Consider the following 17,500-nt stretch of genomic DNA (forward strand, 5'->3'; position numbering starts at 1 on the left):
TAAGAGTGTGTGTGTGTGTGTGTGTATGTATGTGTATGTACATGTATGTGTGTGTGTGTGTGTTTGTGTGTGTGTGTGTGTGTGACAATACATGTTAAAGTCTAGGCCTCCTTCCCTTGATTCTTTAACTGCACTTCCTTATTGTCTCCTCATGTTGCTATTTTTTTTTACCAATGCCACGTTTATCACACTGGGTGTCCTCAATGGCTTTCTCTCTCAGCATCCATAGAGGGCTCTGAGCAGGTGAACATGACCAAGCTGGTGAAGAAAATCGTGGAGAAGGAAGGCATGTTAGGCCTATACCGCGGAATCCTGCCCAACTTCATGAAAGTCATCCCTGCTGTAAGCATCAGCTACGTGGTCTACGAGTACATGAAATCTGGCCTAGGCATTTCCAAGTGAAGACACCACCTGTTTATGCATGTTTCTATGTGTGTTTGTGTGTGTGTTTGTGTTGGTGGTTGCGCACGCGTTTGTGTGCATAAGCATTTCAATTCAAGTCAGGTCATTACTAAACCTACACGCATAGCCCACGACACCAAAGTCATCCTGAGAGTCCACATTGTTTACTGCACTTTCACTATTATAAACCAAAACTACACTTTTCCATTCAGACCTGCATTGCAAAGGGTGCCGTCAAGACATGTACTCACAGGCTGGGTTGTTGCAATGGTATTTTTAGTTTTAATTTGACCATAAAAGCACCAAATGTATTTACACACAATTTTTTACATAATGTTTTTACCACAAAACAGTAATTTCTGCTAATACCATAGAAGTAATCTCTAATTCATTTCTGATGAGGTCTCTATTGGTTTGCATAAAAATCCTCACTCATCCCAGATACAGATACATCAGGAATACCTGACTAGACCAGAAACAGGCATTTGTCCTCCTGTGTCTACTGTGTTGTCTTCTAACAAAACACAAAGAACTGCTCTCACATACAGGGCACCCTTCAGATGTGGCTGTATCGTCTCTAGCTCTAGTGGTTCATGTAGACACAGATCAGCTGCATATAAGCATCAACAGCTGAGTGTTTGCTCAGGGAAAACTGCAGAATGACAATGTCCACTCACACCTTATTGGAGATTATGATATAGCTGTAAGCAATAGTCCAATAGTTTTTCTCCGTGAAGTATCGTACAGCATAAACGTAATGCAATTTGTTGTAATGGTGCTATAACTATATGCACTGTATTGTGTGTTCAAACTTCTTTTGTTTAAAAATAACGGCTGTTATCAAGTCTTTGAAGGGCATCTCCTCGCTCTGTTAACCAGCCGTACACTCACTCTGAAAGTTCTGTGCTGTCTTATGTACATTATTTGAAGGTGAGATTACGGATATTTGGAAACACTGAGCCAGCCTTTCCCGGTCAGGTTACTGAAAGTCCACTGTGTGGTGCTTGTGTGTATATGTGGATGAAGGAGGTTAACTTCCAGTCGTAATTTGCAGTGTATACTGTATTTAACGCAATGATTTATTTTACCAGCACAGGAATTAGACACAATAGACTAATTCACTTTATTGGTCGGGTATGCTGGGATGGATGTTGATGACAGGTATCAGTTCGTACACTCAAGCCCACACAATGTTTTTGGTGACTTGACGGGAAAGCATTGCTCTGAAAGGTTGTTTTGTGTCTTTAAGCAGAGAGGATATGGAGAATGTGAATGTGCCTTAGGATGGGATGTGTTCAGATGTCTATGGTTTCAGTTATGACCCCGTTTGCCTTTCTTTCCAAAGTTAGCGACACCTGTTTACATTAAAAGGAAGTATTTTTAATAATGGCTTATGTGTTTGTGTGCCTTCATTTATAGTATAAGTTATGAATACTCTTTTTCAGTCACTCTGAACAGTTTGATCTTTTGCCTAAGGGTATCTACATTTAGAACATGACATCGCTGGTATGGGGTACTGATTTGTTGCATGCTATCGACTTAAGTGAAGCTAAGCCACCATATGATTAGATAGCATAACAGTAGTAAGTGCTAAGCTGTCCACCTTCTGACTCCAACAGAAACAACCTTAGCTGCTTCAGGACACGGCTTGCGTAATAACTGGTGCTACAATGTCTGGTCTTCATGTCACTGTTCTCTGTCATTCGTGGTCAGATCCACCTGTTGTAATCACAGATACCTTGGCATTGTCCAACTTGCTAACACAAAAAATACTTTTACTCATACTAAGGTGTCTTATTCTGAGTTATGTATCCCATGGTTGTACTTAGCCCATTGACATACACAGCTTTTTCCTCAGACGCCCTGACAGCGAAGGCCTGCAATCTGCCATTGATTATGAGGGACGCACTGTCTTAGCAGAAACCATACTATCTGACATTTTGTGCGTTGGCTGAGATGCAGGTTTTACAGTTCTTTAGTTCAGGGGTTTTCAACTGGTTTTGTCCCAGGGACCACCATTCTGACTAGAAAGTAATCCGCGGCCCACTGATGTGCCAGCGCGCGTGCGTGTGTGTGTTCGTTCGTGCATGTGTGGGGAGAGGGGAGACCTGCCAATGTAATATCTGGGCATGGTGAAGTCCACACAGCCTGTCTATTCGTGGCGAAATGGTAGACAGCGACAGTCTCATATCATTCTCTTGCCCTGTACTTATTCTTCAAGTAGGCCCTACGCAAAAAAAAAATGCTCTCACACAGGTAGTTTGAAAGTTTGCAAAATACACCTCATTGCTTTTGCAGCAAGCTCTGGAAATTCGGTCTGTGCACTTATATGAAAGCACGCAACATCTGTTGCATGTACTCAATAAGCTTGGCATTCAAGAAAACGTAATGCGTCTCCCTATGCCGCAATAGTTTCGACGCAGTGGTGTAGTGGTCCCTGAAGAAGTGGGTATACTCTTAATTTTTTTTAAGCAGCCCATACAGCACAGGATAAATGCCCTGTTTTCAGAAGTACATAATAATACATAATATACATAATGCTGACTGCAAAATAAGTGGGTATACTCCGTATACCTGCGTATACCCTGGACTAAACCACTGTTTCGACGGCTTCATAGCTTCAGTTGACAGTAATGTTGAACACACGAAACACAGTGGTACCTCCTCTCCTGCTCTGGCTATCATCACTGTAAATGCGTATTTTATGTATTCGTCATTGTTATTTCTTTTTCTTTGTTGACTTTGTTTCCCTGTATCCTGTGAAGGTGTACCTTTGTCGTGGCAGCCTGTCTCTCTCCTCTCTAAACACCGATCCATTGGTGCTTCGGACCAGCTAACTCCACGGTAGAACGAAATGTTAGCTAAGGACAGTAGATAACTTCAGTCGTTCACCAAAAGTTTTACTTTTTCGACTTAACTTCAAAAGTACTCGTAGGCTATGCTTAACTGCAGATGCTTGTCAACTTCGCACGCGAGACTGTAAATTATGAATTATCCGGTATGGCGTGACGTTACGAACGCAATGCATTAACATCAGCAAAGCACAGGCTACCATAGACTGGATAGGTGCAAGGCTACAGTCTGTCAGCGTGAATCACCTTTATATTATTTTAGACATATTTTTCTTATTTCAGACATTTTCAACAGTAATCTGGATATGTGTTGAAATATCAAAGCAAATAATCTTTTTTTTTTTTTTTTTTATCGCGGACCCCCTGCAATACCGCCGCGGACCCCCGGTTGAAATCCCCTGCTTTAGTTCTTTACAGTTCTAAGGTGATTGGTTTTGGTCCATCTTCAGAGAGCCTTCCTTGATCTTGTATTTACATAGAGCGCCATCCAAAGGCCAACATGTTATTGCACAACTCTTTTCAAACCGGTGGTTAGTTCCTAGTTCTCAGTTCCAACCGGTCTTGTCCTATCTCACAAAACCCTGAACTCTACTGACTCACATTGTTAAGGAATGATGCTTCATGTAGTAGCTTCTGCTGCTGGTGCATTAATCACCTAGTCTTAGAGAGAGGAGGGCACATTGCTATATTCTCTTTTCATTAATTCGTTCTTTTCTTCTCCCTCTTTCTACCCATGTATTTCAAAGAAGACAAAAGACACTTTTCCATTCTTATTCCCTTTTTTATTAAAAGCTGCGGTGCCCCTTTTGAAGCACACATGCATAGACATACTGTACACTGCATCCATTTACTCCTCAAACCACTCAGCTCCCGCAACAGCCACCTCAGCTATCAGGTTCCACTGATTTGTACACTATTATACAAGCCCCAGCATCTACAGATCTACCCTCAGTTCAGTTACCACCAGAGGTGACACACAACATGGCTGTACACTTGATTTGTCTGTCGCTTTGGTCTTTTTTTCCCTTTACTTGTTACTTTCACAAGTAAAACATATAAGAGAGACCTCATAAAGACATTGAGAAGAAAGGCCTGGCCTCATGCTGGTTTGCTAACTGGGGTCCACTGTGTGGCCATTTTGGCACCTGTTGGGCGCAGCTAAAGGAGGAGTAGATTCGGGAGCTGGTGTATATGGCCAGTTATGTTTGGGTGTGTGGACAATGTCAGCATTTGCTTTTTGCTGATCTATTCTAACATAATTTCTCTATAAGAGTGTCTAATAACACAGGCCATTCAACAAACCAGAGTAAAGACATCAGACAGACAGGAAGGCAAGCGGTTAGACACTTGGCACTTCAGAGATGTGGAGGTTAACTCAAAGGATTGCTACCCAGTCACCAGACAACATATCTTATTGTTTAAAGCAAACACCAACAGCTAGTTAAAACCCCTTCACCTAGTCTTTGGAGGAGACACAACATGCACATACACACGCACATACACACACACACACACACACACACACACACACACACACACACACACACACACACACACACACACACACACACACACACACACACACACTCTCTCTCTCTCTGTGTAAGCATTTTGTATTCAAGACATTTTTACTGTGTGCTCCACTTTTGGTTCTCTTTTATCCAGACCTAAAAAAAATTCTAATTCCATTGAGACACACTGTAAAGGTCATATTTCATAAATAAAAATAGTTTGGGTACGTCAAGATTCAGCAATACATGGTCCACCTCAGGGAAGTGCTCATACAATTTTCAATAAAAAAAAAAGAAATCTAAATTGGACCAGTTATTTAACAGTGTATCAAAAAAGACCAAGTAAGAGGGATGAACATCAATAATTTCTAACGATGGGCAATATTAGAGTAATATAAAAACAATAATCTCATGGGGTCACACACACACACACACACACACACACACACACACAGTCAGACTTTGGCAGTATCAGCAATGCCTGTGTCAAATACACACTTTTTTCCCCTCCTTGAATACTTTTGCTCCCTCAGTGCTGACACTAGCCATCAGTCCGTCTGGGTACGAAAGTCCTGTAAGATTATTGCACAGTCGGTCTGTCTCCCTTCGTCAAGGTAACACTTGGTTTACAGTGCCAAAGGTCAAAGTTTAGGCTGGTTGGTACAGTAGTTCTTATTGCACATGCTCAGTATGACCCTGCACCAGTACCACTATAAGAAAAGTGGCAAACATAGTAACAAGTTCTCACGCCTAAGTAAAGAAAATAAACAGCACGCATCTAATAGCTTCAACTGATACTGTGTCTTTCAGAAAAAAATATTGTACGATGAAGGCAATGAGAGAAATTCCATTAAAACAAACCAAAGTACAGGATGTATAAGTAGTCCAAACTGTTCTGGATCAGTAAACACTAAGATGACGCTGCTTATGGCTTGTTTCCCCATCAACACACACACACATATGATCATATAAACACACAAAAACTTGATTATCCTTGCTGTACAGGACGTACTCCCAGAAATTCGTTCCATGAGATTCCTAATTGCTTTCTCTAGTCTGACTGTGAAAGTGGCTGGAGCTGTGAAAACAGTGTAAGAAGCCACCTGCAGTCAGCTACTGACTACATAGGATATGCACCTCTCATCTATGCTCACCAGGTTGGATTTTATCGGTCAAAGATGTGAGATGAGTTACTTACTTGTATCAGTGAGCTGATATCTAATGGTGTAGGTTCTGGTTGGAACCACACAGAGTGAAGACAGAAGGATAAAACGCGAGGTGAGAAGGCTTGACAGAGATACATAAACAAACTACACAAACTACATAAACAACTTTGAACACACCCAACACAGAGCAGCAGCTAACATTCAATGTAACCTTTCCTCTCTCATCACATAACACACAAAACCCCCCCACCCCACTGTCTCTTAGTATTCAGTAAAGGCGGCACTTCCTTTTTGAACAGGAAGTGATGCTTGCTGGGGGGGAAATGGGACTCCTGGATCAGGCTAATACGAGTAGGCCTCTAGGGGACGCTGTCTCACATAAGGGAAGGATGTCCCTTGGGGTCTCTCTTGAATCTGGGGGGTCACGAAACCCCAACCAGGAGCGCGGGGCCACTTGCAGGGGGAGTCTGGGATTTCACCTTAGAGGAACAAAGGAGGTATCAGTAAGGAACAAGAGCAAAAACAGTAGTGTAAAAATACACATATAGGCAGATGCTGTGCACCCAAACACTTTAGAATGTTAGCTCAAGCTTTTATGAATGACATGCACAGAATGCAATGCTCTGAAAGGAAAAATAGCAGGAGGTCATATAATTACATTATTAATTATTATTGTTGGTAAACAAGCTGCAGGGAGCTGCCATACATTACTGAGGCTAGCTTTCATCATACAGTACTTCAGTCAGCCACTAGAGAGCAGATGGTCCTTAACAATCAGAGGGTGTAGTGTTAGGCACACAAGACAAGAATAAGAAGAGGGCAAGGGCAGACACACACACACACACAGACTAACAAACACAGATACTCATACATGGACATATCGAGGGTAAAATACCTTTGGAAGGTTGGGGAAGTGTGGAGAAAGAGGGATAGAAGGGAGGGGAAGAGGAGGAGGAGCAGCTTAAGGAAGAAAGCTTGAGCTCATTCTTCTGGAAACACTCAGTGAAGAGAGAGAAAGGAAGAAAGAAAGATGGACAGAGAGACAGAAAGTTGGAAAGAGAAGGAGAGATAAAGAAAGGCAGGCAGAAGGAAAATATGTGTGTATATAGGAAGAGAGAGAAAGAAACAAATCATTGAGGGAGGAACACAATAACATGGCTCATACTTTAACAGCTAACTGTCAGTTTATCGTCTATGTATGGGTGATTGTGTGTGTCTATGTCTGTGTGTGTGTGTGTGTGTGTGTGTGGGGGGGGGGGTATGTGTGTTTCTTGACCTCACCTCCAAATTTGACCGTGCTTTCTTCAGTACATCTCGTGTTCGTGATACTGCAAATGAGAAAACAGTTAAGATAAGATTACAGTCTTTCCAAAACATACACACACACACACACACACACACACACACACACACACACACACACACACACACACACACACACACACACACACACACACACACACACACACACACACACACACACACACGTTACACACACACACACACACACACACACACACACACACGCGTGCGCACACACACACACACACACACACACACACACACACACACACACACACACACACACACACACACACACACACACACACACACACAGACAGACAGACAGACAGACAGACAGACAGACAGACAGACAGACAGAGGAACTGGTACTGTGAAGACGTTATAGACATACGCATCTCTGCTCAAAAGCTCATGGAGCTTTGGTTGAATTCCAGTGGCTCATTAGATTAAATGCACATGAATGGATGAATGGATGAAAGGAGGGACAGTATGGATGGGTGGACGCTCAAACAAGGCTCATTTTCAGTTCTCACATACAACCAGGCTCTCTGTCGCTCAGTGATACGAGTGTGAAAGAAGAAGGAGGGAAGGGGAGGAGGGGTCAAGAGAGAGGAGATGAGAGGAGTGGGGAAAAGGAGGGTGAGATGAGAGGAGATAGAGGAGGGGGGAGGGGGAAAGGAGGGTGAGATGAGACGAGACAGAGGAGTGATATCTCACATTGGCTAGTGATGAAGTTCTCCATGCCCTCTCTGGTCTGATTGGAGGCCCTCAGGTTCTCCAAGGCCTCCTTCAGAGCCTGCTGCTGCTCCTCAAGCTTCTTCTTCAGATCAGTAATCTCCTCATCCTGGAGTGCAAACACACACCACACACACACACCCACACACACACACACACACACACACACACACACACACACACACACACGCAAAGAAAAATAAAGACAATATATTTTATGCAACCTATGCTAAAAATATGTGCAAATGAGTGTGTTTGCGTGTATTTGTATGTTGAAGTGCATGTATTCTGACCTTTGTGCTCTGTTGGCTGAATGCTTCATTGGGTAGCGTTTCTTTCCAAAACCCTCTGAGCAGAGAGCCTGCCTCCTCCAGAATTTTTTTAAGGGATCTGGTGCCTGTCAGCAGACTCCTCACAGAACCCTTGGAACACAAAACTGCCACCATCAACTCAAGCCCACAAACCAAACAGGAACTACAAAAAACCAAGAGAAACGTTGAAGTGGCCTATTCCAAAAGTTGTCAATGGTGGTTGAAAGTCCACACAAAATGTGCTCAAACTTCTAGACTGAAATTCCACATGAACAGTTTTATGATTTTAAGTATTAAATGAATTTCAACATCCAGTCACCTTATGCTATAATTATATACATACTAATCAGGGATGGATTACTGAATGGGCCTACTGGGCCCAGGCCCAGGGGCCCATGAGCTCAGGGGGTCCCTAAGCCAGAGCCTCTGCGTGACGTCACTGTTATGTATCTCTTATTTGTGGTTGAAAGAGGTGTATTTGTGTATTTGTGAATTTGCTGTTGGCTTTAATTGAGGGTACATATGCTGCCTTAGAAAAAAGTGTATGTGTGCTGCAAATCCTGTTGAGGTACAGGTGAATTAAGTTATTGTGCCGTTGAAAAAAAATGTCATTACATTTAAGTAATGTTTAGCAAATGCGCCTAGGGGGCCATGGTTTCATAATCCGTCCCTGATACTAATACACAACTAATACATACAGCATTGACACATAAGTAGTCTGGCATCAGTAGCACATTAACAGATACACACAGAGACTACAATCACATAAATCGGTCTCTCTTGTGACTGTGTCCTGACCTGCTGGAGTTTGTGCTGGCCGGAGGACTGAAGCATGGCCTCCATCTTGCTGATGAGGACCTTGCCCTCCAGGAGCTGCTGCAGGAGGGAGCTGTAGTCATCCGTGTGCCCGACCACGTGCTGCCCTGCTGGGGTAGGGAGGGCACCGTCCGGGGAGCCAACCTCCAGAGGAGGGGCAAGTTTCACTGATGAGGGGATGGAGGGAGAGTTTTTTGGTCAGTCTCTCTGTGTATGTGTGAGAGCTCCTGTATGCAAGATCACAGGGAGTATTTCTCATTCTGTTTATGTGTGGGCAGTGTGTGTGTTTGCATATGTGAATGTTTGTTGGCAATGTAGAGAATGAGAGAAAAAATATGTGGGAGTCCTGACAACATTAAGGACAGTGTGTTTGTATGTTTCTTTATATGGTGTGTATTTTGTATGCTGTTTCTCACCGTTGGCTACAGTCTTTGGTTCTGCAGGAGGAGAAGAAGGACTTAGAGACCCAATGTCCCTCACAGGTGGAGAGGAGGAGGGGTCTGGACAGAGATGAGACAGAGAGGGTCTTTATATGCTGCAGTAAGATTAGCATAAGTATTGCTAATATTTATTATATTTTCCATCATTAACGCTAAAGGCGTGTGCTCACCATGGAAGAGCTGTTTCCTGACTGGAGGCTGTGTCTGCAGCTGCTGCTCCAGCTGTGCATGCAGGCTGCGCATGTCTGTCTGCAGGTCGTGCAGGTCAAAGGGCCTACTGTAGGAGCCCTCCACCTGACCTGCTGAGACCAGCACAGTATTTTGTTAGAGAGAGTGACATGGAGATTGTAACCATAAATATGTACCTTTCATATGCATGTGTGTACCAATATGTGGATGCGTTTATATCTGTGGCCGTGTATAATATGTTCATGTGTATATGCATACATGTAAAATGTATGGAATATGCAGGCTAATTTCATGTTTGTGTACAGAAAACGATGTTTAAGTGAGTAAACACCCTCATCCTACGTTAGAGAAGGACAGAAAGAGAGCTTGATGGGGATGACTCACCCAGGTGTGGATGTTGGGAAGTGGCATGTGCTCTCTGGTAGGTCTGGATCTGATTCTGCAGAGACACCACCAGAAGCCTGCTTTCACGCAGATGCTGCTGGAGCACATTCACCTCGTGCTGCAGCCTGTACACGCAAACACACAAACACACACACAAACACACACACACACACACACACACACACACACACACACACATCCCACAAACACACACACAAACACACACAAACACACACACACAAACACACACAAAGAGCACAGGGGTTTGTTTCAAACCGATACAGACATCATTTTTTCTTTTCTGATAAAGGAGCATTAGCAAGTAATAACTGTATTACTTGCTAATGCTCCTTTATCAGAAAAGAAAAAATGATGTCTGTATCGGTTTGTTTGTGTGTTTGTGTGTATATTAGCAAATACACACAACTACCCACTCAATCACACACACACACACACACAAACACACACACACACACACACACACACCTGCCGGTGTCCTCCTGGTGGCTCTGTCTCTCTTGCTTGAGCTCCTGTATTGTCTGCGCATGCTCTCTTGCTTGCACCTGCAGACGCTTGCACTGCTCCGCCCACCTATCCATCTCCATCTCCGCCTCCTTCAAACGACCCCGCCCACCTGCCAACGACTCGCGTAGCAACTCCGCCTCTCTGTTGCCCTCTGTACAGCACACACCAGACACCACAGACTCATATCAATATTCCAACTCAATGTAGATTCAACCAAAGCTCCATGAGCATGTCGATAAAGTCTTCACAGTACCAGTTCCTCATTCTGTCTGTCTGTGTGTGTGTGTGTATGTGTGTGTGTGTGTGTGTGTGTGTGTGTGTGTGTGTGTGTGTGTGTGTGTGGTGATTGTGTAAGTGTGAGTGCATGTGTGATATTGCATTCATGAATGTGTGTTTCTGTATTTGTGTGTGGGTAATATGTGCATAAGGGATATTTATTTATCTATTTATTAATTGTTATTATTTATTATTATTTGCCTGTGGCAGTTAATGTCCACAGCATCTTACATTTTTAGCTGTCTGATGCTGCCTCGTCTGTCTCGTTGTTTTTGTGACAATTACAAATAAAGTGCTTTGAACTTTGAACTTTGAGTGGACAACTGTGCGTGACTAATTTACACTTACCTCTGGTGACCTGGTCAAGTCGTGACTGCAGGATATGGTTCTCCTCTTTCAAAGTCCTAATCTGATTAGACAGCTGACTGACAGAATCCAGTCCCTGAATGTAGATGTTGGTGGGGGCTGCTCCTGTGAGAGAGGGAGGGAGTGGGAGAAGAAGAGAGAGAGATGTGTATGGAGAAATAAGCGCTACGTGTGTGTGTGTGTGTGTGTGTGTGTGTGTGTGTGTGTGTGTGTGTGTGTGTTTTTGTGTGTGTGTGTGTGAGCGAGAGAGAGCATTTACCTCCTTCTCTACCCATTGAGGCCAGTCTCTCTTCCAGCTGCTGTCTCAGACGGTCATTGGTCTGAATGGAGTCCTCAAGACGTCGCCGTAGGCAACGGATCTCCCTCAGGTGTTCCTCCATCAGCTCTGTGCCTACACATGCACACAAGTATGGTCACACAGAAACAAATGTCTGTACGCACTGTACACCCTCTTATACACACCCAACACACACATACATAGGTACATCCATATACACAGATGTTCCGTTCACAAGCACAATACTTACACACATTTTCATGGCACATAAACGCACTCTCTCTCTGTGTCTTACACACACACACAGACATACCGTAAACAAGCACAATACCTTTTTATGACACATAAACTCTCTCACATAAACTCTCTCCTCTCTCTCTCTCTCCCTCTCTCACTCTCTCTCTCTCTCACACACACACACACACACACACACACACACATTAACACAGGCATAGACACACAGACTTCATACCTGCATGGCTGGTGCCTGACTGGTACCCTGATGATCCTGAAGACACATCCCCATGAGCGGCTGCTCTAACTGGTGGAGCACCATATGCCATATCCCACAATGCACTGCTCTCCAGCAGGCCAGCCCCTGGGCTGGCGTTTACCCCAGCCAGGGCAGACTGATGAAGAGCATGATGGGACAGTGGGAGGAACCGGCTGGGGTCGGGTTGGGGTGGTGTGGCAAATGGGAAGCCTGGATGGGGCTTGATGGCAGACCCCATGAGACCAGCGCCTAGAGACAGGACATACAAACAACACCAATAAACAACACCGATAAACAACACCAGTAAACAAAGCAACGTGCCTCAGTGCTGAAGGGGAGGGGGGCTTGCGTGCCAGCTGGGATAGAACACACACACACGAGTGAGTGAGTCAGTCACAGTCACACAGCACCACTCCACTTCTGCAGGCAGAGAGGAATTAAACAGGAGGTGAAGACAAAACCCAACGGAATGGATTCCCACCTCACAGTGAGAGTTCTCACAGTGAGAACCCCAGAGGTAAGGGTCTGTCTGACGTTCTAGTTGTTGTTCTATGTTGCATGTTGCACTCATGATTATAAGAATCATGGAAGAGTTTAACAGCTGTGAATTGAATATAAGGAATAGATGAGCGTGTAAATCCAGAAATGAAGAAGTGCCAATACAGGCGGCATTTCAGACAGAGCCTTATCCGACTGAGGTCAAATGTCACCCTAAAGACTGAGTAAAAAATGTGTGTGTGCACTAACTGTTAATTTTCACAAACAGACTTACACAAACACTCTGTGTTAATGTCCCTAGATACCATATACATAGGAAGTGCAGAGCATTCACCATCACATACGTATCATCATCACGTGACGATAAAGATTGCAAAATCCCCATATTTTAGATGGATTAGGATGATTAGTCTCAGTAGTGTGACACTCGTTTCTCTGGGCTCTCTCTGATAGGCTGACCTGGTGCCACTGACACTGTTCCTCGGCCCAAAATGAAGAGGCCGTGATGATAATTGAGGTAATTGTGCTCTGGCAGTGCGCTGATTTTCAAATGAGACCAAACTTTGGAGACTAAATCTTTGGCTCTGTTTGGAGCCATTCTCTCATGAGGTTTTGAGGGCGCACGGAACTGAACTGCATTTAACTTGACTGAATTAGATATGATGAAGGCTTTGGGTCTGAACAGAAATGGACCCTTAACTGATTTGGACTGGATTTGGTTAGACTAATTAGAACAGACCTGAATTTGGTTGAATAGGATAGTGTTCTGAGCTGAGTGAATTTAGTTACACTTTATACTCACATGGAAATGATGTGGACCAAATCAGTGTGACTTATTGTACTGAACACATATAAGGTAGGGTAAGAACAAATTCAATAGAATGAATTTCACAGGTCACTGAACTAGCTAGGTAATAAAGAGTGTGTCAGTAGATGTTACTTTACTCACACACACACACACACACACACACACACACACAAACACACACAGGAAGACGCACGCTCATTGCTGGCCAGCTGCCTCTGCAGCATGTGAAGCTCTTGGTGCACAGCAGCCAGGGAGAAGCCCCTGCTATCCTGGTAACGAGCCCGCAGGAGGGGGGGTTGGGTGGAGAGGGTGGAGGGGAGGAAAGGGGCAGCGAGAGAGGGGGACTCAGGCACGAGTCCAGCTAGAGGGCCTGAGGGAGAAAAAGAGGGAAGAGGGAGAGAGAGAGAAAGAGGGAGGGGGAGAGGAAGCAATGGAGCAATGGAAAAGAAGGGTAGAGGTTGGGATTGGGGTTTGTACACGTCTATCAAAAAATGACCTGGGAAACAATCATCCTACTGAATTTGTCCACAGAACACCACTTAAGGATGTGTCGTTAAGTCTACTACAATAGTTAACTACAAAAGTCTACTACAATAGTTTACTACAATAGCGAATAGGTGTGGTGCCCAGCAAATGTGGTATTCAGTGAAGTGGTCATTGAATAGGATCTGATGTTCTTCAGTATTGTTACTGTAGCGTGACTAGTTGTTTTAAGGAAGTTAAGGTTTTGGCCAGTGTGGTGTGTTGTGATGTGGTTAAGTCTAACTGGACACCCTGATCTGTCTAGTGAGGTTTTATGCAGCGTTTAGTAACCATCTAAACCCTTAGCACACTTTGGTGTGTTAGATGTGTGTCACTGCCCACCTGTCTGGGGCCGACTGTCCATAGGCCTCTGTGGGGTGCAATGCATGCTGGGAAAGCTCCTGGAGGACTGGTGTGATGGAGAGATGGAGGGATGGATGCAGGGATGTTGTGGCACATCTCTGTGACTGACAGAGCCTGCAGGGGGAGAGGAAGGATGGATGGATGGATGGATAGACCGATGGGAGGACTGAAAAGATGTGCTGATGGACGAATACGGAAAATAAAACGGAAAATAAATCGCTTCTTGTGTATGTTTGAGTGTGTGTGTGTGTGTGTGTGTGTGTGTGTGTGTGTGTGTGTGTGTGGATGGACTTGTACTCGTAGCAGCTACCTGTGGTAGATCTCTCCTCATGACCAAACTCGCTGGGTGTGTCCACATCAGAACCCAACTCCAGATCCTCATTGGTGGAGCCTGGCTCATCCGACACAAAGGAGATTCTGTCTGATTGGTCGGTCACTTCTGAGAGGGCGTGGCTGCTGACGGGCGTGTCCGGTCGGGACTGTTCCAACTTGGAGCGCAGTGACTCGATGAGTTTGTCCTTCTGCTGAAGCTCCTTACTCAGCCTGCACACACAACACATACACGTAGGGCAGCAGTTAGCATGAAGCTTACACAGTTAGCCTATTATGCATAACATACATCACAGTTGGAGCCAAACAGGATGGATCTCCTTTGCAATTGAGAAACAACAGTGATCATGATCCATCATGCTTCTATGCCCTGATGGATGGATATAGGTGCCCTTCTTCCTCTAGGCGTGAGGCACTAATTAATACATTCAGGTCATCTAGCTTTGATTGATTGCTCAAGGAAACTGTCTTCCAAAACCAGATCCTTCCTGACCTGTTTCCTGATAAACAACAAAACACTTCAGAAAAGCTGTTAGTGACATTTTTGAAAAACAGCAAACATCAGAGAGTCTTGACTGAGACTGGATTTGGCTAATAATCAGCACTGAACAGTTAGTACTGCCAAGGCAGGATACAAAAACACTGACTGAAAAACAGCAGTGGGGATGAATGTTTTTTGTGTATTTGTGTGTGTTGTGTGTGTGCGTGCAGTGTGTGGCTGTGTGTGTGTGTGTGTGTTTTCTTCAAGACAAAAGCAATGCATTAGGGCTGCTTGGCAGCCCTTTGCTCTCTCAGCTGAATTAATAAAATGATTACTTGATTAAGGGCTAAAGCTATTTCCCGTCTGTGACACACACAACCACAAACACAAATACACACAAACACATACTCAGACACATACACAGACACACAATAGATACAAACACCTTAGCCTTTTGCTCTCTTCTCACAAATACAGTAAATATTAAAACAAGGGGGAAAAAATGGTCCTCATTCAAACCAAGTGCCCCCTATTTAATAATCCTTCAACAGTTTCAGTGGGCGACCATATGTCAACCTGGCCATGCACAGTGCACAAGCTCCTCACACTGTGACACACACATACTTTATAGGGCATAGAACCTTCCCACTCCTACACCAAACTACCTAAATTCAGACATGCTAGGCTTTAGCCCAGAGGCCTTACTGTCCCCGCGCGGCTTACTTCTCCAGCTGCCGGTGCAGCGCCCTCCTCTCTCTGTCTGCGTGCGTCTTGAGCAGGGTAAGCTCGCGCTCCTGTGTCCGGTTCTCCCACAACGAGAAAGAGAAGAGCGCCTCGCGGTACAGCGGGCTGCTCTTGGACAGCATGGACTTCCACAGGGGAGCCATGGCGCCACGGCCGCTCGGCCTGGGAGAGGGGCCCCGTGCTTGGGCTGCCCGCTCGATGGCTTCCCCTCCGCCAGCCTCCGGAGCGTCTGGAACGTCCGGAGCTGCGTCTGCCCCCCGGGGAGGAGCAGCCGAGGCGGTCTCCGCAGTGACACCTGATGTCAGCTGGGTCTCCGTGGTGACGGGGCTGTGATCATTAGCTTAACGACGGGGGTCCTGATCTTTCAAGCGGGATTGAGGGGGGGGATGTCCCGACGATCAGGTAGAGCGCTTAGTAAGTCCTGAGATTATGCGGGGAGTCCTCTGCACACACCCACATGCATGCATACATAAATACAAACACACACGGGAGAGAAACTCAAACGTGTGTCTCAGCGTGTGTGGCCACACTGCCGGAAGCCAGGATCCAACCCCAGGGATGGACGTGCGTGTGTGTATGTCCTGGTCCTGAACCGCACACACACTCGTTTCCTCACCAGCTCCCAAACACAAGAGCAGAGTTTGTACAGAAAAGGGATGTCCTCGCCTGGAGAATGCTTTGTTCCTGCTGCATTAACCAGCCCCCGTTAGTCACACACAGACACACACACAAACACACACGCGCCGGCTTGTTAGTCAAATATAAAGAACGTCCGTCTCTTTGCACAAGGTTAACATCACTGCCGGGGCATGACCCAAAAAAAGACTGCCAGCGCTTAAAAAAAAGAGAGCGGATGTCCCCCTTCAAAAGACAAATAAAAGAGATTCCTTGAGGCAGTGAGGGAAGAGGAAAAGTGTAGTTCAGCTGCACTCTTGTTTGCCCTCAGAAACAGATGCTGACGCTCGCTGTGCCGGCGAGTTGAGATATCCGGCTTGCTTCATCCAGATTTGAAATGTTTAGCAAAGCGAAAAACAGATGCAGTCACATGAGCAGAAACAAACAAACAAAGCGATTCACACACTCCAGAAAAGTCGGTTAGGTAAGTGTTCCCCACTTTCTCCCTCTCTCTTCCCATCTTCCATCCTTCTCCGCCACCACTTCCCTTCTCCTAGTGGTCATTTGCACATTCTCTGACTCTGCCTTTCCCTCGTCCTCTCTCTCTCCCCTCTGACTGAGCACCCTCCCATTCTGTCTCTCTCTCTCTCTCCCTCCCTCTCTCGCCCTATTTCGCCCTCTCTCTCACACACACACTCTCTTCCTCTCTCTCTCTACAGCTTTAGCTGTCACTGACCTAGTTTGCTCTCTCATGAGGTCTTAATAACTTAACCTGATTAGTACTCCTGTCCACACCCCACCCCGTGCAACTCTCTATCTATCTCTTCATCTGTATGTCTTTCTCTCCCTCTCTGTATCTCCTCCTGTCATTTTGTGAAATTGTCTCCTTTCACTTATTAGAGCTAATCCAGAAGCCAGCTGCTCCACTTTACCCTAGCGTCATTATCTTTCTCTATCTCTCTATCGGTCTCTCTCTCTAGCACGTGCTCAGTGCATTCCCCAATGACCACACCCCGTATCAGGCTCTTTTTCTCCTCCTCTGTCCATTCTGCGCCCTCACATTCTTCCTCCAGATTCCTCTCTCCTCCTCA

General features: G+C 45.1%; 2 protein-coding genes across 4 annotated transcripts in view; one reads left to right on the plus strand and one right to left on the minus strand.

Annotated features, from left to right (window-relative positions):
- The window catches only part of slc25a24 (solute carrier family 25 member 24), a 12,015-nt gene extending 10,874 nt beyond the window's left edge, over nt 1-1,141 (plus strand). The window contains exon 10 of the mRNA XM_080860561.1: nt 221-1,141. Coding sequence (XP_080716687.1) covers nt 221-402 — 182 coding nt within the window. The 3' untranslated portion in view covers nt 403-1,141. The remainder of the gene's footprint in view (nt 1-220) is intronic.
- A 2,873-nt stretch (nt 1,142-4,014) lies between these two features.
- The window catches only part of pde4dip (phosphodiesterase 4D interacting protein), a 44,805-nt gene continuing 31,319 nt past the window's right edge, over nt 4,015-17,500 (minus strand). For 2 of the 3 annotated variants that reach the window (XM_080833279.1, XM_080833277.1), the window contains exons 26-41: nt 14,550-14,782; nt 14,219-14,353; nt 13,548-13,724; nt 12,028-12,297; nt 11,538-11,669; nt 11,261-11,383; nt 10,598-10,787; nt 10,112-10,236; nt 9,709-9,840; nt 9,515-9,598; nt 9,081-9,265; nt 8,265-8,393; nt 7,954-8,080; nt 7,213-7,259; nt 6,827-6,920; nt 4,015-6,410 (exon numbers count right to left, since the gene is read on the minus strand). In XM_080833279.1, the coding sequence (XP_080689405.1) occupies nt 6,274-6,410; nt 6,827-6,920; nt 7,213-7,259; nt 7,954-8,080; nt 8,265-8,393; nt 9,081-9,265; nt 9,515-9,598; nt 9,709-9,840; nt 10,112-10,236; nt 10,598-10,787; nt 11,261-11,383; nt 11,538-11,669; nt 12,028-12,297; nt 13,548-13,724; nt 14,219-14,353; nt 14,550-14,782 (2,320 nt within the window). In that variant the 3' untranslated portion in view covers nt 4,015-6,273. The remainder of the gene's footprint in view (nt 6,411-6,826; nt 6,921-7,212; nt 7,260-7,953; nt 8,081-8,264; nt 8,394-9,080; nt 9,266-9,514; nt 9,599-9,708; nt 9,841-10,111; nt 10,237-10,597; nt 10,788-11,260; nt 11,384-11,537; nt 11,670-12,027; nt 12,298-13,547; nt 13,725-14,218; nt 14,354-14,549; nt 14,783-17,500) is intronic. The other variant, XM_080833278.1, reaches the window with a different exon arrangement.

Source organism: Sprattus sprattus, assembly GCF_963457725.1.
Source record: "Sprattus sprattus genome assembly, chromosome: 2".
NCBI lineage: Eukaryota > Metazoa > Chordata > Actinopteri > Clupeiformes > Clupeidae > Sprattus > Sprattus sprattus.